Source organism: Haematobia irritans, chromosome 1, assembly GCF_050003625.1.
Source record: "Haematobia irritans isolate KBUSLIRL chromosome 1, ASM5000362v1, whole genome shotgun sequence".
NCBI classification, from domain to species: Eukaryota; Metazoa; Arthropoda; class Insecta; order Diptera; family Muscidae; genus Haematobia; species Haematobia irritans.
This window is the reverse complement of record NC_134397.1, coordinates 111,089,587-111,115,485: the sequence shown is the minus strand read 5'-3', so window position 1 is coordinate 111,115,485 and position 25,899 is coordinate 111,089,587. Positions and strand designations below refer to the sequence as shown.

Genomic DNA, 25,899 nt, shown 5'->3' with positions numbered 1-25,899 from the left:
TTGCCGATTCCACCACGGCACTGAAAAAATTACTTTTTTACCCCCGGTCTGTGGTATTGACTCATTAGCAGCCTGATGAACTATCCTGATAATATTAGCTGATTCCTTATTCACATCACGACTCACCGGACGAAGAGAATTATAGTGAAGCAACCGACTCTGCTCGATCTGCTCGATCGGTATTAAATCTTGGTTTAGCCATTGGCTGTTTAGAAGGTTTTTCCGGAAACAAAGTTATAGAAATAGGGAAGTGGTCGCTTCCATGTAGGTGTGAAAAAGTCTTCCATTCAGAACCTACTGCTAACTCTGCCGAACAAAAAGATATATCTATATGAGAAAAAGAATTATGCGTTGAAAAATGAGTAGGAGAACCATCGTTCAGCAATATATATCCCGATTCATCTATAAATCGTGCTATTATATTCCCTTTATGATTGTTCTTAGATGAACCCCATGACTGATTCCAAGAATTAAAATCTCCGGTAACCAAAGAAGGTACTCGAATGTCTTTGAATAAATCACGTATTTTGCCTAAATCAAATGATTTGCTGGGAGAAATATACGTCGAAGCAATGAAAAACTTTCTTTTTGATAATATTTTTACAGAAATCATATCAAAAGAAGCATCAGATGTCTCAATATCATGTTCAATCGATTTATGAATTAGTAATGCAGCTCCTCCAAACGAGTTGTCGGAATTGTTAACATTATATAATAAATAATTAATTGGTATTGGAATATTAGAAACTGACTTCAAGTGTGTTTCCTGAAGTGACAAAATTTGAGGGCAATGAGATTTGATAATTAGAAGTAATTCATTATAATTATTTATATAACCATTAATGTTCCATTGGACTATCTTAAGTGGCATAATAAAATTAAGAAAAAGAGAACGAAAATGTGTTGATATAAAAAATAACAAATATCAAAAAGAAAAGAATAAAAACAAAGAAAAGTCTAATTGAGCATATGTTCGCTCTCAATGGAATCGCTCAGAGTTAAGGTTTCAGGGTTCTCTTCCATTGACGTACTCTTTGATTTTGATACTCTCTTTAGTTGTCGTTTCAAACGTTTGGAAGCATTTCTAGGAAAAATCTTAACAGTGTTGTTCGATTTCAAATACGACAACTTATTTGAGGTACCGTTAATTCCCAATTGCGATGAGTTCTCTTTTAAGTCTCCACAATTCTCCTCCTCCAGCGAAGAATCCCCATCAATTGCACCAGAGAGCAGAGTATTGGGGTATAGCACTTTTGTAGTTTTCATATCTGGCAATGCTGCACTTGAATTCTCTTTGCGTTGGCTTTGGTCGTGTATTGCGTTATACGTTTCACTCATCAATGGAGAGCTGTGTTTGGTTTGATTATTTCTTGTTGAGGGGAGATTGCTCGGGTTGGGGCAATTATCTCCACAAGCTGTCTGACTGGCACTAAAGTTGTTGTTGTTGTTGCTTGTAGGACAAACTGTTGTTGGCTGAGCGATGGCTGTGGCGCCCTTCGTTGCAATTGATCTTTGTTTGGCAGGAGATAATTGATTTGGTATGATTGTTGTATTTTTGTTGTTGTTATTTGTTGAAGAGGTTTTTTGATTGAAGGTATCAAGAGAGCTGTAATTAATTTGTGCTCTAGAACAGTCTGCCATGGTCAAAAATTGTAAGCGCTGTTTATACATTTGCCGTGCTGTTTTCAAATCAACTTTTTGCAGGGTTTTAATTGAAACGATTTCCTTTTCTCTCAAAAACACTGGACATTTTTTATCTAGCGAACTATGAAATCTGTCCTCTAAATTATTATAGCTGCAGTTGACACAAATGGGAGAGAGTTGACATTTTTCATTTTTTTCCAAGTCTAAATGATGGGCATTGGCACATGTAGCACACTTTTTCTCGTCTTTGCAGTATTTAGAAGGGTGACCAAACTTAAAGCAAGAATAACACCGGAGTGGATTAGGAATGTATGGACGGATGAGTAGGTGTTCATACCCTACATATATATCTTCGGGTAGATCAGTAGTAGCAAAACATAATATTACGAGTCCAGTTTGAACCAAAATAGAATCGCTCATTTTCTTGATTTTTTTAACTTCAATGACATTGAATACCTTAAGTTCATTCAAGATTTCTTCCTCTGGGACTTCAAACAATTCCTCTGTGTAGATAACTCCTTTTGAATAATTTAGGTAGTTGTGCTCTGTGATATCAACGATGATAGTAGGTGAAATCTTTACTAATTGGACTAGTTTCTTAGCTTGACTTAAATTCTTTGTTTTGATCAACACACTTCCATTCCGCAGTTTCTTGCAGAGCTCAACCTCACCGTTGCATGTAGAGTCGATGACTTTCTTTAACAAAAAAGGAGACACTCTCTGCAAGTCTCCACCATATCTTCTCTGCATAACTAAATATTTGGGGCCGGGGGTGTTGTTCTTTAATACTCTTGTCTTGTCGTACATAAGTGGAGAGTCATCTATTGATGTACACTCGTCCATAATTTTTTGTATTCATTGCGAATAACAGTTTTTTACAACAACTAATAACTTAAATTCACAAATTTCACAGTATTATGTTAATAACTTTTTAAACAAGTTCACTAAATCAACTTTTGTCTTTTGTTTTTAATTATTGATTGCAGTTTAGTTTTTAAGGATTTAATAGCTTTTAAGGCTTTAATTAACACTTAATTTGCTGACACACGTAAACGTGACCGATCTCTCTGAGTAAACAAATGAGACTCCCGAAATAGTGGAATAATATACTAATATTTCAAAGAGATTCGATGCTGTTGATTCTTAATAAATATATTCAATATATTAATAAAACATGTCTTTTATTGAAGATAAGATTGCTTATAGAAATAAATAAAATTGTATTTAAAAACGAAGGTAAGCAGTTCTAATTATGAAGTGAAAGTTTTACCACAAAAGTGTAAGATTTGTCGAAATGAATGAAAAAATTTCAATAAAATCATTCCATATATGAATTCAAATTAGTTAAATTTTTTCATTCTGTAGTATAGTGGTATGTAAATATAGGAAAATGTTAACTAATATATGGAATGCATTATTCCTAATTTCTACGAAAATCACATCGTTCAAACAAATAAAAATGTCTTTGGCGCTATACGAAGTTCAACTTTCTTCACAATGAGTTCATTTTAACTTAAAAAAGGGGTCACTTTTTTCTGGGTGTACCCTCAACAGTGAAACAACACATTAGCAATAATATCTCAAGTGTTCTCCTCAAATTGAAATACATCGCTACTCAATACTTTGTCAAACAATTTTCGATGCGAGTCAATTCAAAATTAACATCGTTGCAAATACTTTTCAACCTAAATTTGTATGAATGATATCCCCACTTCAAATTGAAAGTCAAAGCCAAAATTCTATGAATTTTGTATAATTTATTCATAAAATATATAATAATACACTACACTGCATAATACACTACAATACCAATTGATAAATAATAATCCTATTAAACATATCAACAAATAAGAACAAAAAAAAAAAAAAAACAAAACAAACAACAAAACTTTAAATATCTTCAACATTATTAGTAAACACTTTTGCATTGATAATTCGATTTCCTTCCTTTTGGTGTCATAAAATAGCATTAAAATTTATTAACATGCGGGCAATTTGAAATTAGGAACGTACTGGACCGCGTGTTAGAATTGATTTCCAGCAGAAGGAATTCACAAAATATCCATTTTAAACTGATAATAGCATATGAATTAAACTGACGAAGTGATGCACATTTTCATCCAGAAGTTGTTGATTTCAACAATTTGTTGTTTTTAACAATTTTAATTGGTTGCACTTGTAACGTTTCTGGAAACTTTTTCTTGTCGATAAGCCACTCATTTTTCATTGGTCAGCTTCTTATTGTTTGCAAGGATGTAGCATCCAAAGATTTTAGTTTTCTGGAAAGAGATTTAAATTTAGTGACTTCTTTAAAGTGTTGATTTAATTTTTCATATTGACGTACCAATTATTATAAACTATTTGAAGCAGTTCCAGTTAATTGTCCACCATTTTTTCATTGGTCAGCTTTTTAATGTTTTCAAGAACGTACAATCCATAATTTTAGTTTTCTGCAAGAGATATACATTTAGTGACTTCCTTAAAGTTTTATTTCATTTTTTTATTTTCACTTACCTATTTTTATAAACTATTTGGTTATTTGCTTAAATTTTCCATTTTTTTATTTCTTGCAATTGACCACGAACTTCGTTGCACAAATAAGTATTGAAAACCACATGGTTTTTTCGTTGCATTTTAGAGTAGTGTTTTGTCAAAGTTTTCTCATATTATCTTCAACACCTTTTCAAAGATTTCGTCAACAGTTTGGCAAATTGGAAGTAATTCGCAAACAATTTGAAGATGTATTGAAGATGAGCTATTTCAAGTCAAGTTGAATTTATGTTGAAAATTATATTTACACTCAAACTGAAAAGTTGTTGCATTTGAAAAACGCTCATCCTGTGTTTATTGGGATAGTTGTGATTCGAATATTGCTTTGTATGTTATACTGATCATAACAATAATTATTTTTCCGAGTGTATGAAATACTCAAATCCATTGTTTAAGTATATTAAGTCCTTCATTCCATTCCATTAGTATTGTTGTTGTTGTTGCATATCATCCAAAGACAATAAACTTGAGGAAGATAGGAAATTGACTTGCGTCATACCAAATGTTGCATTTACCATGTTAGTTCCGTACAGGTTTGTAATTTTTTATTTGTTTTTCGTTTTTATTTTTTAAATGAAAAACTTAATTTTCTTAATGAAACAATGTTAAATTTTAGGCAACAACAAAAAAATTACATTTTCCCGTTTAAGGAAATTTATTTCGTGCACTTAATTTCTTTTTATTTGCATTTTAATGCTATTTCAATACTTGTCGTATACGCGTTTGGTTCGAGTATGAAACTAACACGGTAAATGGTTTGATCTCCTCAGTAGCCAATTTCCTATCTTCCTAGAGTTTATTGTCTTTGATATCATCATCTTAGCTGTTGTTGTTCTGTTTCTCCATACATTGCGCTGTTGTTGTTGTGGAGTTCGAGTGACATTCAGCTAAAAGAGAACTTGCAAACTATTCTCTTGAGCTGTTGGTTTCAGGGTTTCCCTTTTTTAGTGAAAACATATTTTCACGTATGGCGGTAAGACGAAGTCCACGCAATATTTCGAGTCCTGCAGGTGATAATATGTTCAATCAAGACGAGAATTCCGCAGCAGGGGTGGGGTTATCCGCTTCTAATCTTCCAAATTCAAATGAAGCACCACGAAATGTGATTTTGAGCGATAATCAGTTTCGACGACTACTAAGCGGTTTAACCGTTAGACAGGAGGCGAAAGCTACATTTAGCAACTGTACGACCCGTTTTCATGGAAATCGAAACTCAACTAGCGTAGAAGATTTTTTGGCAACCATTTTAGTATACAAAGAGGCAGAAAATATTTCAGACTTTCTTGCTCTCACTCACAGGGAGTCAAGGACGAAGCTAAAACTTTTAATGAAGCAGTCGAGCTTTTGCGAGGAGCTTTCGCACCACCGAAGCCAGATTGGCGAATATTCAGTGAAATTGCCCAAGAAAAGCAAAAGATATTCGAAAGCACCGACAGTTTTATTTGTAGAAAAAGGCGTTTGTTTGCTGAACTTTCAGAAAAACTTTCCGAAAAGACAATGTTAAACTTGATCTTCAGCCAATTAAATCTTAAAATACGGGAAAAAATTCCAAGGGATAGCATTGACACTTTTCATGATCTTTTAAATAGAGCAACGGCGAACGAAATGATTGTTTCTGAGAATAAGCAAGAAAATGTAGAAGAAAAAGGAAAACCAACCGAAAATCATGGGAAATTGGCCCAAAGATGCACTTTTTGTAGAAAAAGAAATCATACAGCTGAAAATTGCTATAAAAAAATAGAAGCTGAAAAACATAAACATATAAAAGAAAAACCGGAAACGAATTTCAATTGCTACGGGTGTGGAGCAGCTGGATACTACCGATCAAATTGCCCATTCTGTAACCAAACAAACAGAAAACCAAATGATCTTCCTCTATATTTTAATTCTATACATTCTACTTTGGTAGGACGAAATGTTCCAGTAGTGGATATAAATGTAAATGGGTTACAAGGCGAGGCCTATTTTGATACAGCAGCTCGGACTAGTGTTGCTGGTTTCCACTTTTATCAGAAGCTGTTACAAAAAGAAGTACCATTTCAAAAAGTTTGCGCTGAGATAATTTTAGCGGACGGTATTCCACGAAACGAAATAGTATGTTCAACAGTGGTAGATATTATCATAGGAAAACGTTTCAAGAAAATTCGTTTTATTTGTCTGCCTAAAGCTATAGGAAACAGAACGATATTGGGAATTGATTTCCTGGAAGAAAATAATCGGGCTGTTTTCTTTTTGCACTGATAACCAGAGCTAAAAGAAAACGCAAAAAGTTATCAGTTCAAATTTCGATTTTATTTGGCAACACTTGGCCCCCAGCTGTCAAAATCAATCCTATTGTTTACAAATAAAAATACGCGGTAGAAAATTAATAATAAATTTAAACCAAAAACGAAAGAGTTATTATTTCTCAAAATAATAACTCATTGAGGGTTTGCTGGCTACATTTCCACAACTAATGATACGTGGACACAGATTCAGTGCGTTAAGTTTATCAACCAATCGAGAAGCTGTAGATGCCCTTGAAGAGAAGAATTTGTGGCCTTGAGTTATAGGAGTGTAATTTTAGCTCAAATTAAAATCCTTGTTGAGGTGAACTCACGAGAAGAAATTATATCAAGTGGTGTGACAAAACAAAGCCAAAGAGCTTCAACGATGACATATGGTGACGGCCAAACGAGGTTGTTCCATGGGTGGAGGTATGGGAAATCTCTCAATTAGTGTAGTTAGTGCAAATGAATTTGGAACTAATACAACAAGCATGAGAGATAGAGAGACATTAGTGAAGGACCATCAATTGAAATGGATAAACTGTCTGGGCGGCAAAATAAAAATATGTTGACAGACTCGTTGAACAACTCAACAGTGAAGTTGGAAAAAAAAAGATTACAAAAATGAATCCAGCTTCCACGTAATGCAGTGACGGCCGCCGTCAAAGCTAAAATAATTTCGGATGTTCCAATGGAAATATTCACTTGAAAATGGAATGCAAACTTGTAATACTCATTTGTCTTTTGTGTGGCACTCATTGGGCATAATGGTGGTCTTCAACAATCCGAATTATCTGATCTGGTCGCATATTTGTTGCTTTGGGGAATGATGACACACATGGTATTCAATTGCAAAAATATCCAGATGTGGACAAGAAATTATTCAAAAAACGATCGATTGTTGTTTATACCAATGTTGATGTATAGAAGGTGCTAAGCCACCTATTAATGAAAAGTAACCATTAAAAATACTATTTTCGCCAAACACTCTCAAACAGTGAACCCTCTAGGATACTAAAGCCAATTTAAATATATTTTACATAATGGAAATATTGTGTTTTGAGAAAGTTTCAACTCTAATAATTTTTGTGTATGTTTGTTAAACTAACTAAAAACAGGAAAAAATTAACACAAATAAAACGTAAATATTTAATAAATCCGTGTTTCTCGCGAAACAGTTCAGAATTTCTTAACAAGTTTAAATTTCGCCGCAAAGGCTTTCGTGCTTTTTTGAGCTCCATTTTTTTCTTTCAAACTACGAAATTTCTTTTAACAATTGAAAATAATAATTAATTTTCTTGGCTTAGTCAATACTTACTTTTGTGATAACAGCGTTTCAAAGATCATGGAAATTTGACGACAATGTTAAAGAAATTGAAGTTTTTACATTCTTCAAACAAAATTGTTGCATCTGCTTTAACCCTGGACAGTCATCCTTCGTCAAAATGACGACGCGTAATTTCATTTTCGATCTAAAATGCATTTTAGTCGATTGGGAAATGATAAATTTAAGTTATACAAATGCAAATGTTTTATGAATTTTTGTTGTATACTAATTAAGAACAAAATGAATAAGAAAATAAATTAAATTTTGGTTCACATTTTTGCTCACAGTACAAATTATAGCATCTTGAAATAAGCCGTAGTCAAAATGACGAAGGATGACGTTAGTGTACAAAAAATAAGGATGACTGTGCAGGGTTAAATGGAACATTCCGTCTTCTATTGAAATTCACGAATCTTGAATTTCAATAATTGTGTAGATAATCTGTAAGTTAGCTTTTTCAGTTAGCCGCCATTTTTCACTATTATTTTTCTCTAATTATAAAGAAAATAAACCTTTTGAAAATTTGCTTTGTGATATTCCCCATAATGTTTTATATTAGATGCTTAGATCGACTCAGAATTTCACCATGACCCAGAATATACATACTTTATGGGGTCATAGAGCAATATTTCGATGTGTTACAAACGGAATGACAAAGTTAATATACCCCCATAACATAAGAACCTTTTAAATAATTTAAAATTAAACACAGGCCATTAAAAAGATTTATAATTTCTCACTTATTCCGGTTTTCACATGATTCGAAAAAACGCACTGAAAAAAATATTGTATTGAGGCCAAAGATTTTTTGCTTCTAATATACGAGTGCGCGTAATGCTTAGCATAGAAGACGCATTTCTCTGATATAACGTTTTTCCTTGTCCAAGAATGGATAAACATTTAATGAAGTTGGTTTGACCTTACAATTAAGTGATTCGACTTCAAAATGTGTATCTTTACAGGACTATGGACAACTTGGCTTTAATAATTCTAAAAAAAAACTCTTTAAAATTAATGAGGTCATATAAGTGTTATTCCGGCATTAAACCGAAATTATGATGAAAATACAAATATTCAAACTAAGATCCAATGTTGCTGCTTATTAAGTCCGTTTTAAAGATTTCAAGGAATAAGGGAACTAACGAAAAAAACTTTTTTATATTTTGTAAAATTATTTAAAAATAAACATTTACAACTACTGGTGTTTTCTTTTCTGGAAAAGTGCTTTGCCTTTATTTTGTCTGAACAGAATGCGCATTTTTTTAAATGTTGCCAGCAACCTAAAATAATGCTATAATTCCAGCATGTAGAAAAGAATTCAAAGGATTAAACAGGGCAATCGCAGCACTCCCGTTTGTCGGCAGTGCTGAAAATGCCTGCAATTTGTCTTTTCGCTCTTTTGCCTATTTTTTTAGAAAATAACCTAAAAGTACATTTTCCGGGCAAAATGCAAAAGAAATGCGCATTTTTTACAAGAAAAGTAAACACCATCATATTAAGTGTCCCATAAATTTAAAAATCATTAAAGTTTTTGTAACTTTTAACAATAAATGTTAATACATATGTCTATATTTGCGTATACATGTGTGTTTTGTATCCGCAAAATTCTTAAAGCACTAAGTTCTTGGAACATCTTCGAAAATAATGAAAGTGTATATGAAAATCCTGACTTGGAAACCAAAAACCATTTGGCAGTACAAGGTTTTATGAGTGGTTGGGAAAGATTTCCATTTCGGTTATCCCATTTCGCCATCACAGACCCAAACAAAAACCAACGAAACAAAACAAAAATCAATACCGGAAACAGAAGGTATTTCTTGCAATGTTGGGGGATCTGGTAATCTGGGCTGCTTCTCTAAAACTACACAAACACGGTGTCTGACAAATTGCTTTTTCATTTGGACGATTTAGTCTTTTCGTTGGTTTGATTTTAAGAAACGAAATCTTTGTTTTATCTTGAAGGCATGGAAATCCCTTTTGTAGGACAAAATTTAAGACACTAATGGTGGGTTTGCAATTTCAAATACTAAACGAATTAAAAAAAGCTTTCATTCATCATGGAACCAGTTTTCGCCGAACATTAAAAAAGGGTTAATAACTGTTTCTTTTTCAGGTAATATGGTCAAAACGAGTTAAATGGTTTCATAGGATTATCAGTGACTTGGTACAATACATTGTAGCAGTGTTACAATATTTCTAACCCTTCTGCCCAAATAGTAGGTCATGTTGAGCTAAGAAATTCCACTAAATAGAGATAATATCTCCTGTCCATATAACGAAAACTGAATTATCTTAATATCAAAAACCACATCAGGGACCGGATCGTCTCTTTCTGGTGGTCCACAGTGTGGACAGGGTTTAAAAAGGGGGAGCGAAGCTGGTAGCCAGCAATTGAACACTTCTGATTCAGCCGTTCGAATATTACACATTCCACGAGAGAAAAGGTGAGTACTAAGTTCGAGTTTAGCCGCTAAAGTGAAAAAAGGCATCAAATTATACATAGAATAGCCCAAAGCAAATTTTCACAAAATTTGTATACATTAAAATGGATTATTAAAGGAAAGTAATCGTGAAAAACGACGAATTTAGCGGCTAACTCGAACTTAATACCCATCTTAACGCAAAATCCAAACAAATTAGCATTGGTTTATTTACATTTTACTGGCATTCGTTCGTTTCCTCTTCTTTTCTGTATGTGACATTCACTTGAGATGTGTTTCTTTCCGAGTATTACTTCAGTTGCCAACTCATATTTTGACAACTACAAAATTCGCATATCATGGTGACTCTGGCGCCACTTGCACTAGTGCAACGATTCTCATACAAAAGTTACTATCAGTGCAAAAAGAAAACAGCCTTAATATTGTTCTGGACCTCGCTCAGCGTATATGGCATTTTAAAGACGATCCGTCGACAAATTTTAGCTTCACATTACATACAGCTGGAATGATTAATTGTATGTCTTTAACAAAAAACGTAAATGAACATCCAGATGATTTGAAACAATTTTTGTCATGGTTTGAAGAAGGAAATAACGAGTACTCACCGGAAAGCATTAACGATATTTTTGAAGATACGCTTCGAGAAAAGCCAGAAGTCTCCAATCAAATAAACCTTTTCCCACCACCAAAAAGAACTAGGTATGACAAATATTGCGATGAAGTAATTAACCCCATAGGGCTGAACTCTATTGACATTAATCTGCGGTCAACAGAAGGTCCTCATTTAGCAGACAAAGAAAGAAATTTACTTGAAGCATTATAGGAAGCCGAGAAAACCATTTTTGAGGATATCGATATTCCGACACCTCATGTTGAACACGAGCCAATCGCCACAGCACCGTACAGAATTTCTCCGAAAATGAATTAGATAAGATGTTGGAAAAAGGTATAATAGAGGAAGTCGAATCTCCTTGGGCATTCCCAGTAGTTCTAATACAGGGTGATTCTTTTGAGGTTAGGATTTTCATGCATTAGTATTTGACAGATCACGTGGGATTTCAGACATGGTGTCAAAGAGAAAGATGCTCAGTATTCTTTGACATTTCATCATGAATAGACTTACTAACGAGCCACAACGTCGAATTTTCAGTGAAAGTTGGCAGAAAATCCGCTTTTTTATCGACAAATTTTGTTCAGCGATGAGGCTCATTTCTGGTTGAATGGCTACGTAAATAAGCAAAATTGCCGCATTTGGAGTGAAGAGCAACCAGAAGCCGTTCAAGAACTGCCCATGCATCCCGAAAAATGCACTGTTTGGTGTGGTTTGTACGCTGGTGGAATCATTGGACCGTATTTTTTCAAAGATGCTGTTGGACGCAACGTTACGGTGAATGGCGATCGCTATCGTTCGATGCTAACAAACTTTTTGTTGCCAAAAATGGAAGAACTGAACTTGGTTGACATGTGGTTTCAACAAGATGGCGCTACATGCCACACAGCTCGCGATTCTATGGCCATTTTGAGGGAAAACTTCGGAGAACAATTCATCTCAAGAAATGGACCGGTAAGTTGGCCACCAAGATCATGCGATTTGACGCCTTTAGACTATTTTTTGTGGGGCTACGTCAAGTCTAAAGTCTACAGAAATAAGCCAGCAACTATTCCAGCTTTGGAAGACAACATTTCCGAAGAAATTCGGGCTATTCCGGCCGAAATGCTCGAAAAAGTTGCCCAAAATTGGACTTTCCGAATGGACCACCTAAGACGCAGCCGCGGTCAACATTTAAATGAAATTATCTTCAAAAAGTAAATGTCATGGACCAATCTAACGTTTCAAATAAAGAACCGATGAGATTTTGCAAATTTTATGCGTTTTTTTTTTTAAAAAGTTATCAAGCTCTTAACAAATCACCCTTTACCTAAAAAAAATGGCTCAACTAGACTATGCGTTGATTATCGTCGTTTAAATGCAATTACGACAACTGATACCTACACATTACCTAGAATCGACGATCTGATACACTCAGCCAAAACTACGCCTTTTATGGCAACTTTAGACTTGCGTTCCGGGTATTGACAAATTAAAATTGCGGAAAGGACAAAAAGAAAACAGCATTCACTACACCTTTTGGTATATATGTCTTCAATAGAATGCCTTTTGGGTTGAAAAACGCACCTGCGACTTTCCAACGCCTAATCGATAAGTTTCCCAGTGGCCTACCGAATATTACGATATTAGCATATCTTGATGATATCATTATATGCTCGAAAGACTTGGATTCGCATATAAATGACATGAAACAAACTTTTACGAGACTTAAAATATTTGGTTTCTTTTGTAAGCCTGTGGTCAAATACTTAGGACATATTTTGACCACAGAGGGGTTAAAAACAGACCCAGAAAAAACAAAAGCCATTATGGAGCCAGGCCAAGAAACCCCAAAGAGGTTTTGTCGTTTTTGCAAACATGCTCATGGTATAGGCGCTTTATTCCTTCATTCGCAAATGTTTCAAAACCTCTGTCAGACTTAACGAAAAAGAACGGTGTTTGGAAGTGGTCTGAAAAGGAACAAGCTGATTTTGATAACATGAAAACTCTTTTATCCTCCCCACCAATATTACAACAAGTTGATGAAAATTTTCCTTTTATATTAAAGACCGATGCAAGCAATTATGCTCTAGGGGCAGTATTGGTTCAGGGGGAGAAGGACGAAGAGCGGATAATTGAATATGCAAGTCGCTTGTTATTACCGGCTGAGCGAAATTATTCCACAACGGAACGGGAAGCCCTTGCCGTAGTTTGGGGAGTTCAAAAATTTAGAGGCTACATTGAAGGTGCAGAGATATTGGTTCTTACCGACCATCAGCCTTTAAAGTGGATATTCAATCTGAAAAGCCCTACCGCTAGGTTAGCACGTTGGGCCTTACAGCTACAAACCTATAACATTTGATTTGAGTATACTCCCGGCCGTCAAAATTTTGTGGCAGATACTCTATCTAGACCTCCTTGCCAACATCAAAACACCGGCGATATCAAGTGTGAGTGTATGGCGATTGAAAGCGATTTTCCACGAAAAGGGGCTGAAGATTTCAGAAAGGCTCAAATGAATGACCCAGCATTAAAAAGCATAATTGATTCCTTCGAGAACGATGACGAGAATGTCTACAGATACACTAATAGAGGATACATCATGTTAGATGGAGTGGTATATAGATTTTGCTCCGAAGAAGAGTCGGAAAATGGGCAATTGTTAGTACCAGAGTCAATGCGGAGTTTAATTCTCCACAATTATCACGACGCTTCTACAGCTGGTCACTACCGTATAGACAGAACTATTAGTCGGATAACACCACATTATTATTGGCCAGGAATGAGGGCAGAAATCACAGACTATGTGAAAGCTTGTGTAGAGTGCCAGCGATACAAACCCACGAATATGAAACCTGCTGGTCTACTAAAAACAGTGTGCAGTAACCGCAGATTTGAAATAATAGCTGTTGATCTGTTCGGCCCCTTACCAAGGACCCCACAAGGGCACCAGTGGATATTAATTGTGGAGGATTTATGTAGTCGTTGGACTGAGCTATTTCCAATGGAAATTGCGTCGGCTGAAGAATGTGCCCTGATTTTGTTAAATGAAATACTCTTGCCTTATGGAATTCCAAGAAGAATCCATTCAGATAATGGTTCGCAATTTGTTTCTAACGTAATGCAGAAGCTCACATTCTGTTTGGGAATTACACAGTCGTTTACCCCAGTGTATCACCCCGAATCCAATCCGGTGGAAAGAAAGAACCGGGATCTGAAAGTTCAGCTATCAATGTATGTTGGACGAGATCATACAAGCTGGGACAAAAATTTGTCATCAGTCAGATTTGCCATGAATGCGGCTAAATGCGCAACAGGGTATAGCGCCGCTTACCTTACTTTTGGGCGTGAGTTGAGAACACGTATGGAAGTCCAAACAGATTTAAGAGCAATAGTTATGGCTGAAAATTTTGTGCCGCAAATTACACCGCATTTGCTTCTTTTTTTTATTATTAAGTCTATAGATTAAATAATCCTTACAGACTAATTCTATAAATACATATTTACAAATAACATTATGCACTTAAAAATAGTATTATTTTACGCATAAGTGTAGTATGATCTTCAGATAGGTCCAGTAAGAAGAAATACTTATTGAATTGGGAGAACAGACGAAGTATTGGGTTATTATTCTCATAATTTGACATAGAACAAGGGATTTTGAGCAGCTGCTAGTTTCGTGACGGCCTCAGAGGAACATTCACAAGGATCCAATTCAAAATATAGACACAATCCGTTCGTCCGTGAATAACGTTAGACAAGAAGCTAATATTTAGCATTTTACGGCGACTCTTTAAAGTTGGGAGTTTGATTATATTCAGCCTGTATTCATAACTAGGAAGGTTACTAGAATTCCACCCATATCTGCGAAGACAGAACAAAAGAAATTGTTTTTGAACCGATTCTATTGAATTGGAATGTATCGCATAAACAGGATCCCAAATTACAGATGCATATTCAAGTATACAGCGCACAAACGAAATATATAACAGTTTTGTTACAACCGGATCAGAGAACTCCTTGCTCCACCTTTTGATGAAGCCATGCTTTGTTAATGGTAAGGAGATATGTCGTCGAAAATCCAATCGTGGGTCCAACGTGACTCCAAGGTCTAGTATAGAATTAAGAGATTCAAGTTCACGATCGTTCAAGACATAGCATGAGTGCAACAGTTTTATTCTGAAAAATGACATATGTTTACATTTCGATACGTTCAGCTCCATCAGATTCACCTTGCACCACTGAAATAATCTGTCTAGATCTTCTTGTAAAATAGTTTGACCAGTATGATCGTTAAAAGAATGAAAAATTTTAACATCATCTGCGTACATTAAAACGTTGCACCAAAATATTGATTCTGGTAAATCATTTATAAACAGGTTGAAAAGAATCGGTCCTATGTGACTTCCCTGCGACACTCCTGAATATACAGCAATGTCTCTAGAAAGCGTATCACGAAATTTAACTTTCTGTGTTCTACCAGTCAAGTAAGAGCGAAGCCATTTTAAAAACATATCACTGAAACCCATAAACTCCAATTTCCGTAGTAAAAGCTTATGATTCAACTTATCAAATGCTTTACTAAAGTCAGTATAAACAACATCAGTTTGTTTGCGTTCTTTGAATCCATCATTTATAAATGAAGTAAACTCCATTAGGTTACTTCATTTATAAATGTCAAAAAAGTCTGCGAATAAATTAGTAATTCCAGCATCATCATCTGCGACAACAGCTCCAAATTTAAGTGACTTAGGAAAAGTTCTAACACTGCGTTTGGAGTTAATAAATCCATAAAAACTTTTAGGGTTTCGTTTCAGTTCACTTTTTACAGTTGATATGTGCAATTTATAAGATCTTTTATTCTCCAAGTTATAATCAGTTCGGGCAACACAATATTTCGCAAAATCAATAGCATTTCCAGTAATCTTAAATTTTCTATATAGTTTATTCTTTTTGTTTTTAGCCATTGCTAATTGCTTTGAATTCCAAGGTGGACCAGTCGAGTTTTTAAACGAAATTCTAGGGACTGCTTTTTAATACAGTCTTTTAATATAGAATAAAACTTTTCAATCATTAAATCAATAGAAGATGCTGAAATTACTTCATGCCTATCAGTTTCACTTAAAAGTGAATTTAATTTTTGGAAGGTCGTCTTTGCAAAGCAGTAGTATAGTTTTCCACACTTATTTTTCGGTTCCTTGCGATATAATGGCAAAGGAATTTGAATACTTATTGTCGGATGATAACGATCCTCAGGTAATGTCAATGGAACAGATGAAAAAGGAACAATGTCTTTTTGGTTCGTAAATATCACATCTAAAATAGTATTCCGGTAATTGTATACATTATTAATTTGACAAAGATCAGATTGGAACAACGACTCAATGAAGTTATTCCCAAACCCAGTTCCAGATGGAACTAATGCATTTGAGGTTAAGGATTGATTCCATTTAAGTGCTGGTAAATTGAAATCACCAAGGGCAATAAGTAAATCCATACAGTTAGATTTTTGAAAGACAGATAAAATAGCATTTGCATGTTTACTATACAGATCTTCATTTGAAGATGGTGGAATATATGAACATGAAACAAACATGTAGTTTCTATTCAAACGAACTTTAACTGCTACAACTGCTAACGCTGAGAATCGTTCTATTAGGAAATCGAACCAGTTTGGAGAAATGGTTTACGGTAAAGTATTGAAATTACCAGGCGACTTGTTTGACACACCCAAAATAGATAATCCAACAACATTCTTCGAAAAGCTATGCCAAACCTATAGTCTGTTACAACTTCTTCATATGCAATTGCGAAAGCTTTTGTCCACAAAGATCTCTCAACCTGTTGTCATGTATGGATTAGAATTGAGACAAAACAAAATACTCTAGATATCAAATATACAGGACCCTAGGGAATTCTCAACCGAAATTCTAAGCATTTCCAAGTTAATATAACTGGAAAATACCTTTATGAAGCTCGGCACTTTTTAAAAAGTTCCGAGCTTCATGTGTGCTCTAACACACAAATAAAAAAGGGTTTTTATGTTATTTTTTTTTTCAGCTTATTTTTGAGCAAAATTCAAACACTGATAAAAAATATTCAGAAAATATAGTCCAGTTTGATTTGACATAACCGAATTAAAATCAATGACAATCTGCGTGGTTGATTGTTCCTAATTCCGATTTTTGCCACAACAATTTTCACTGTTTCAGCAATTGGACAACGCGTTGCATTCAGACATTTAAAGTTCAAAATATTATTAATATAAAAAAATTCTAAAATATTTCAATATAACGTTTTTATGCTTTATGGCCAGTTTCTCATCCTCCGATTAATTTTAACCGGAGGATAGACCTCCGGTTAGTAAAATTTTTGTATGGGATCAGCTGTTTTATCGACACGATAAATAATAAAACAACATTGAGAAACTGGCCCTTAGGATATTAAAAATAGTTTTTTAAAATCAAATCTAAGGATCCTATAAGAATTTTTGAAATTTACTACGTTTTTTACATTTTAATTTTTGTCAGTAGAAAACCCTAAAAAATGCTACTCGGACCCTCTCTGGTCTATATGGGGGCTATACCAAAACATGGACCAATACACACCAGTTTCGGCAGACATATTTGTGGTCTTAAATACTTCTAGATTTCCAATTTCAGTCAAATTGGATAAAAACTACAGTTTCTATAAGCCCAAACCCCCAAATCGGGAAGTCGATTTATAAGGGGACTATATCAAAACCTGGACCGATATAGCCCATCTTCGAACTGACCTGCCTGCAAGCAAAAAACGAATCTGTACCAAATTTTAGGACGATAGCGCAATTATTGAAGGATATAGCGTAGTTACAACAGACCGACGGACATGGTTAGAAACATAACGAAATATAAATATTTCGTCTTACAATTTCTCCCTGATCTAGAATATACACTTTATATAGTCGGAAATCGATATTTCGACGTGTTAAAACGGAATGAAAAACTTCTTATATCCTCATCTATGGTAGTTGGTATAAAACTACAGGCAACATTGCTGGTAGTTATGTTAGTTTTCTGAGTCAGCAGACTTTTCCCCCAACACACAAAGACACAAATAATTTAAGGTGTTTTATTCTTTTCTTGTAAAAAAATGCGCACTTTTTGCATTTTGGCCGGAAAATTAACTCTTTAGGTTCTTTTCTAAAAAACAGGCAAAGGTGCGAAAAGGCTTCGAATTCTTTTGTGAAAATAGTGCCAAGCATAGAGGCAAATTGCGGGCATTTTCAGCACTGCCGAGAGTGCTGCGATTGCCCTGTTTGTTCCTTTGAATTCGGAGAAAGGTGGCAACACTAAACACAGACAGACGTATTATTTATTCGCGGAAAATAAAAAAATAAAAATTCTTATAATATTTGGAGATTTTAATATTACCAACAGACAAAGATTAGAAAATGCATCTACCCCAGACATCGTAATTCCTGACTTATCAGAAAAATTAAAAAGATATAAACCAACGGACCAGAACAGGTTAGGCATTTTAGAGGTATTAGCCGACGTTAATATTAAAAGCGCCAGCACCAGCTCTCAACCTCCACCAAAAAGAAAAAACAATAAGAATGATGATAATAAAAACTTAGGAAAACCAAAATGGTGCCCACCCATCTTTATTTATAATGTCGACATTAAAACACTGGTCGATACTTTAAGCAACGCAATACCTACTTTTTCGTTTAAAGTTAAAAATATAAACAAAAATAAAAGTAAACTTTACTTTGCAGACATAGCTGTCCACTCTTCAATGATGGCAATATTAAGAGAAAAAAGTATCCATTCATATTCATTCACCCCAAAGGAGATGAAACAAACTGCATTGGTGTTGAGAGGACTCACTCCAAATACTGAGATTGAAATATTAAATCTGAATTAGACACCCTAGTTCCTGACACAGTGGCAAATATTGTCACATTTACAACAGCAAATTCAATAAAGAATAAAATTGACACCGGTCTTTTTCTTGTTTCACTTCTTCCAGGGAAAAATATAAGCGATGTTTCTAAAGTCACCGGCTTACAAAATCAAATTATTGAATGGGAAAAACCTAAGAAAAAAGGAACTGAAATTCAATGTCGCAGATGTCAAAGATGGGGTCACATTTCACGTAACTGCAATTCTGGTTACAGATGCGTAAAATGCGACCAAAATCATAACCCTGGCGAATGTCAACGAAAACGAGAGGACAATATGGAACCGTATTGTAATAATTGCGAAGAAGCTGGACACCCAGCTAACTGGCGTGAATGTCCAACGTACAAAAAATACGCCGCAGCTAGAAGGCAAAGAATTGCCAAGGCTGCGGAAGAACGCACCATTGCCAAAAATAATGTACAAAAGGTTATACGTTCATCCAATGTCATCCCTGATCTAAGTTTTGCTGATCTATTCCAATCACGCTCAGTGCAACACAGCGTAGCAATACCAAAACCGCCATCAATCATCGAACAATTCATGAAATTGAGTTCCTTTTTTCTCGAACCAGAAGAACTGACAATTGAGTAAGAGGTGAATATATTCCTCTCTGAATATACAAAAATGCCAAAAACTGAAGTGAAAACTGAATTCCTTCGTATCCTAAATAAAATAAAATCTAAATATGGACCATAGATCTATAAATTTATTAACATTCAACGTACGGTCACTGGATGATACTAGTAGACAAATAGATCTTAAAAATACGCTGTATCACAACAAAATGGATTTTGGATTCATTCAGGAATGCCATCTGAAACGAAAAAGGGTAAAAATAGAAGGATACAATTTTATATATGACAACTCACCAATAGGTGTCGCTGTTGTCATAAAAAAATACAATCCACTATGATAGAGTCTTTTTAAACGACGTGGGAATTAAAACTTCATTATTTAAAATTGAATTCTTTTTTAACAACATCCGAAAAAGATTCTTGGTTGGCTCAGTGTATATACCATGCAATCATCCAGTACAAATGTTACAATCCGACATGGAAAAATTACTGCAATTATGCACAAGTTTTGATGCCTTCATTCTCGGAGGAGATCTCAACTCAAAAAATCCACACTGGGGTGATACCCTCGAGAATGCAAATGGAAAATTTCTTCTCAATTGGCTGGAAAATCATTCATTGGAAATTGTCAGACTTTGTGATTCTTCGCCATCATCCTAATGGTCCCTCATATCTTGACCATTTCTTAATCAGCTCACATCTAATAAATATAAACTCATCAAACTATCTGATATCAACTTTACCATCCTTTTCAAATCATTTTCCAATAAAACTTGCCTTAAAACTGGAACACTCTGGCCTTCTTTTAAGAACTCCAGCTACAATTACATCATACAAAAGTACCAATTGGGACAATTTCCGCGGTGACATGAATTCAGCTTCAAGCCGTCTGCTACCTCAGCATAATAACAACCTGGAAAACATTGAAATTGATTCTTTAATAGACGAGTTCAACAAAAGTTTTCAAAGAATACATGATGCTCACTCTCAACAAATACAAATTGACAACAATAAGTTCCCCCTGTCAGAAAGGAAAAGCTATTTAAAGTGAAACACATCTGGCAGAAGCAATTGAAAAACATCTTCCATCGTACTGGGAATAGAAGAAGTAGTGAGAACATTATTATTTCTAAGCAAATACAGCTATTAAAAATTATCATAAAAGAATCGGTTAATATTGAGCAGGCTGAAAAGTTTAAACAAAAACTGCAAAATATAAAGCCTGGTCCGTCCGCCTTCAAAGAAATTTATCAGATAACGGGGAAAACAAAATCACCATTTTGTAATCAAATTACAATTAATAACGATGTCTCCACTATTCCCTATGATATAGCGAATCACTTCCAGCAATATTACTCTACAGTCTTTCGACGTACAATCCCTCTCAATCCCGTATCGGACCTCGACACAAAAGTACCCGCATATATCGGGCATACAACACCTCATATATACATTCAATGAAGGCTTCAACGCATCTCAAAACTCCGATAATTTTCATTTTACTAATACTAGGCAGATCGAATCTATTATCCAGCGCATAAACAATAAAAAATCAAGTGGCATTGATAGGATTTCCAATTTCATTATCAAAAAATTCCCCTCTAGTACGATAAACCTACTTACCAGTGTATTTAACCACTGCATTAATAATGGATACTTTCCTTCAGCCTGGAAGGTGGCAAAGATATTGCCCATCAAGAAAAAGGCCACTAGTTCTGAGCCGGCAGACTTTCGTCCAATTTCTCTTCTTTCCAACATAGGAAAACTTTTTGAACATATCCTAAAAGAAAAAATTGAAAATGAGTTCATATTCGACCCCATATCAATTTTCCAATTTGGGTTCAAAAAAAAAATCATTCCACTCAACATGCACTTTTCAAATTCCACAACGATATAACCTCAAATCTCAGGAACCAAAACTGTACTGTCGCCATCGCCCTTGACATCCAAAAGGCATTTGATTCTGTTTGTCATATGGGAATTTTGTATAAGCTAGTCGAACTGGAAACTGACCCATATATAATAAAAATACTCTCCAGCTATTTCACCAACAGAAAATTTACAGTTGATATCCAAGGGACTTCTTCAATTTATGGCGATGTCAACAGTGGGGTGCCGCAAGGCAGCGTTCTGGCTCCTTACCTATTCAATATTTTCTTAAATGACTTTCCACATATCCATGCTGGCTCCCAAGCAATACTATACGCGGACGACTGTCTAATTTACGCCCATAGCATATCTCCGGCGGATGCATTTAGCAAAGCAACCAGACACCTCAACATCATAACTGATTATTACCTTAAATGGGTTATAACAATAACCGCTTCAAAATCCGAAGCAATATGCATAAGAAACGCATCTGGTAAATGCCCCAGGTTTGTAGTCCCTGAGAGCAAAACACTCAAACTTACACTAAATGACATCGAAATTCCATTCGAGACGGAAATAAAATATCTTGGAGTAACATTTGACAACTTGCTAAAGTTCAACACACATGCACGAGAAACTCTGAGAAAGACAAAACGTGTACTTGGGTCATTCTCTTACATTCTGGGAAACAAGCACTTACCACAAAAGACAAAACTTCTACTTTACAAAGTTGCCATACGACCAATGTTGATATACGGATTTCCAATCTGGTTCACTATCTCCCCGACAGTAGCCAACGAATTGGAGATACTGGAAAGGAAAATCTTGAGGAAATGCGTCAATAAACATTATCAAAGCCGCGAAAAAAAATTCTCCAATTCCCATATTTACGAAACATCAGGGATTCAACCACTATGCAGATACGCTTTCAGCATCCAGCGAAAATTTATTGAGAGACTAGAGACACACGAAAATGAATTGCTGAGCACAATATATAATATAGAAAAATACTCTAACTGGTCTGATTTTAAATATCTTTCACCCGTTGCCATCATCAATGAAATCTCTGACAATGAATCAGCCAGTCATACTTTGCCGCAATTCTACCAGAAAACAACACCTGCGACACACAGGGGATAATTAATAATTATATACATTTTCTTCTTTTAATCTAGTCATAGAAACTATTTTCATGAACATCAAAACACAAAGTACCTGTATTATGCTCCTGCATATTCGATTAAACTGTGATATTAAGGTTAAACTATTATTATGTATTTTCTACATGTAACTGTATTAGTATTCGTCGATAACAAAAATTGTTATTTCGTTTTAAGTGTTTTATAGTTGTAGATTCTAATTATTTATTATAATAACGCAGACATCCACGCTCTGTAAGAAACAGTAAAGGTCAAGAGCAAGCCTTATTTTCATTCATATAATGTGCAATATACGCACAATCGAAATATTTTCTATGAAGCAAGATGCTATTTTACATTATAAATCGTGTATTAGAACAAGACAGATATAGTTCTAAGTTTACCATAACTTATCGATAAGTACACATCAACTTTGTAATCGAAATGAATAAGTCTCAATAAAAATATACTTACTTACTTACTTTGAATTCTTTTCTGTCCCGCTGAAAAAAAAACGCTAAAATGATAGTAGAGTAGATAGAAACGAAAACTCCATTAATTTGCCGAAATTGCACTTTTATTTGGAAAAAAAATATTTATTTTATATGCATTAAAACTTTATTATATATTGAATATTTCAACTTAAAATAATTTTCTTAAAATGAAAAAATGGAATAACTGCATGTGCTGTGATCGGACAGTATAAGGATACGATTATTACTTGAATACCTACAGATAATATACCATACTTCTTCTTTATGGCATTCATTCACCCAGAATTATTTTAGTGTCCAATTATTACTAACTAAAAATATGATGACATTAAGATGGATTTTGTGGTAATGTTTTATGACGCTTTCGATTCCAAAAGGATTTAATATAGAATTTAAAATGTTACGTTATTTGGCTTCTATTTGTCAAAAGTCCGTTTTCTTGTTCTTCGATTAGTAAAATTTTATATGCATTCAACTTGTTTAGCGAAACAGAGATTAAGTAAATGACCCAAAAAATGGTAGATTATTAAAGTCTTTTCATTGATGTCAAAAGACTTCCTGCTATAACTTTCTGTTAAACGTTTGATTATCTCAGCTACAAAATTGATTTGTAATGGGTGTTTCGATAATTTTTTGTAATTTTAATTTTAACATAATATCTTAAAAACCTTGTTTCAGGTTAGATAGGTTATGAAGATTTTTTTTATATACATAGAATTTTATTTTTTTAGTATTCTAGAAAGTATGAACAAATATTATTTGCTCTCTGTACACCATTACTATATTTCATTAAGCCACAAATTTTGTATAGGTCTATTATAGTGAAATTAATTAGTACGAATATGAAAGCAAACATAAAATTCGATTATTAGACATAAGAGTACGACTGCCATAAAGAATTCTATGTCTCAGTAGACGCCATTTATATTGTTATGAGAAGAAGGTGAATTGTTCTCTTGAACTTCCTGACGACGTCTTATCGAAGGAGCTGACGATGGCGATGTAACAGCGTTTCGACTTCCAGATACTTTTTCAGCTTCAATGCGACCTGATAAAAATATTGCCAAACGTTCCTAAAAGTAAATGAAATATTATAAATAATTAAATTAACACAATGGGCTATATTACTGTTAAATTTAAATAATTCTATTATATTTTCATTGAGTCAAAAATCAAATAAAACATTGCTTAATTCGAAGTTCACCGAATTAAACAGTTTACAATAAAAATCAATCAATTACATTAACGCTTGAAGTCAAAATGTGTGTGCAAATATTTAATAATTTGGTTTACATACTGTTTAATTCGATCTTTTCGATTTAAATAAAAATTCATTAGCTGATGGCCTCAGCTTCCAATGTTTTTTTTTTTTTACTTCTAATAATAGTAATTTTCTATTTACTATGAATTTAGTATTAGTTGTTAACAAGTACAAGTTCAACTGTTTCTTTGAGTTTGGGATCTCTACATTGTCCCCTCATTTATTGCTTATTTCTTGAGTTTTAATGAATTGTTTTGTCAGTGGTGGATGAGATAATAATACACCCAGAAAAGGAATATGATCATCTCAAACATATTTGAAGAGCAAAATTTAATTTTTGTCGCATCCGTGTTATTTTCTCCGAACCTACACTCAAAAAAAAGTTTACTTGGATCCAAAGATTTTGATCTTCCCTTAAGGATTTTGGTATTGATTCCGAGCCAAAGATGCGGCTTCATTAAAATAAAGAAATTTTTACCAACCTATCTGTCTTTAATTCTAGGACCAATAAAATTAAAATTAGGATACCGATCTCATTTATCAAATTTTCTTTCTCTTATCGCGGTTTATTAATAAAGTTACTCACGTACAAACAAATGCCAGTTTAAAAATCCAAATTATAACGGATACTTCAAAGTAAAAAATGTTTTCTTAATTCCAAAAAAAAACTTTAAAGCAAAGACGCTAAATCCTCAAAATAAATCTTAGCCTATATTTGAAGCGTTTTTATCTAAAGTTTCAATATTTCAGTTAATTGAAGGACAATTTCTTTAAATCGAAAATGTGTTTCTTTACTTTAAGGAAAATTAGCTTTAGTTCAAAGACATGTGCCTTTAACGGAGGGACACAAATTTACAAAATTTGTGTCCTAAATTTAATGAAAAAAATTTTGAAGCAAAGATTATAAACTTTATTTCAATTAAAATTTCATTATTTTAAAGAAATTAGTCTTTAATATTTTATAAATTTCGCACCCTAAAATTTAGGTTGCGTAATCTCTAATTAATTTTTTCAGTGTATCTATAGATTTCAGCAAGCATACTTTGTCGAGAAAAAAAACATTTTTGGTGCAAAAAAATTGCGAATTTTTGAAAATATTTGGGTTCAAACGCATTAGAATGCATTAGAAATCATAATAAATTATAAATATTATTTATTTGGCAAAATATCACTATACATTATATATACATCCAAAACACTGAATTCGGATCACAAACTCAGTGCAACGGCTGTTGAAATGGTGGACATCTGTCCTATGACAATCCCATGTTAAATTCATCGCTTCTGCGCCACTTCCTGATCCAAAAAGTACATTTTCACTACTTTTTTGGCGACGCTTTTTTGTCTGGGTTCTTTCTTTGCGTTTGTAGTTTGCGTTTTACATTTCCTGTAGGATTTCTGCACATTTTTAACTCTGAGGACTACCATGCCTGTCGAGCGAGACCGATGTCGTGTGTAGTGTTCATATTTGTCTCTTGTCATTCCGGAATTATCATTAATATGTGTTGGTGCTAGTAAATTATGGAAAAATGATTTATGACGAACGACACTAGTACATACACAGAAACAGAGATCACTAAAATTTTCCAATTAAAATTTTCATTGAATTTATAAAAATTCCATTGATTCAACAAAATTTTTTATTTACAACAACCTCAATTAGAAAAATTATTTGAATCAATTAATTCTTTAATTGTCGCTGGAGATTGATACTATTATTTCTGTGATAACAATGATTAAAAATAATAAATAAGTAGCAATGTTAATGAATATTAACATAGAAGAATTTATCAATTA

At 34.0% G+C, this 25,899-nt stretch overlaps 2 protein-coding genes and 2 long non-coding RNA genes across 8 annotated transcripts in view; 1 reads left to right on the top strand and 3 right to left on the bottom strand.

The window, feature by feature from the left end:
• Positions 1-3,563: 3,563 nt before the first annotated feature.
• Positions 3,564-4,494, bottom strand: LOC142241345 (uncharacterized). Its single transcript, XR_012723588.1, has 3 exons — positions 4,159-4,494; positions 3,989-4,094; positions 3,564-3,923 (listed from the first exon to the last, which is right to left on the bottom strand). It is a non-coding gene; the product is annotated as an uncharacterized LOC142241345 (long non-coding RNA).
• Positions 4,495-18,165: 13,671 nt separating this feature from the next.
• Positions 18,166-19,355, top strand: LOC142230967 (uncharacterized). Its single transcript, XM_075301587.1, has 2 exons — positions 18,166-18,326; positions 18,578-19,355. The coding sequence occupies exon 2, from the start codon at positions 19,041-19,043 to the stop codon at positions 19,353-19,355; it is 315 nt and encodes a 104-aa protein (XP_075157702.1). The 5' UTR covers positions 18,166-18,326; positions 18,578-19,040.
• Positions 19,356-19,448: 93 nt separating this feature from the next.
• On the bottom strand, positions 19,449-22,862 carry LOC142221671 (uncharacterized). 3 transcript variants are annotated; one of them, XR_012718180.1, is made up of 8 exons: positions 22,424-22,815; positions 21,909-22,328; positions 21,751-21,847; positions 20,963-21,119; positions 20,325-20,432; positions 20,117-20,252; positions 19,634-20,039; positions 19,449-19,578 (listed from the first exon to the last, which is right to left on the bottom strand). It is a non-coding gene; the product is annotated as an uncharacterized LOC142221671 (long non-coding RNA). The 3 variants fall into 3 exon arrangements; XR_012718179.1 differs by having other exon boundaries at positions 20,963-21,847; positions 22,424-22,862; XR_012718181.1 differs by lacking the exon at positions 20,325-20,432 and having other exon boundaries at positions 20,963-21,847; positions 22,424-22,861.
• A 40-nt stretch (positions 22,863-22,902) lies between these two features.
• Lsd-1 (lipid storage droplet-1) overlaps positions 22,903-25,899 on the bottom strand; it is a 101,164-nt gene continuing 98,167 nt past the window's right edge. For all 3 annotated transcript variants that reach the window (XM_075291435.1, XM_075291437.1, XM_075291436.1), the window contains one exon: positions 22,903-23,914. In XM_075291435.1, the coding sequence (XP_075147550.1) occupies positions 23,750-23,914 (165 nt within the window). In that variant the 3' untranslated portion in view covers positions 22,903-23,749. The remainder of the gene's footprint in view (positions 23,915-25,899) is intronic.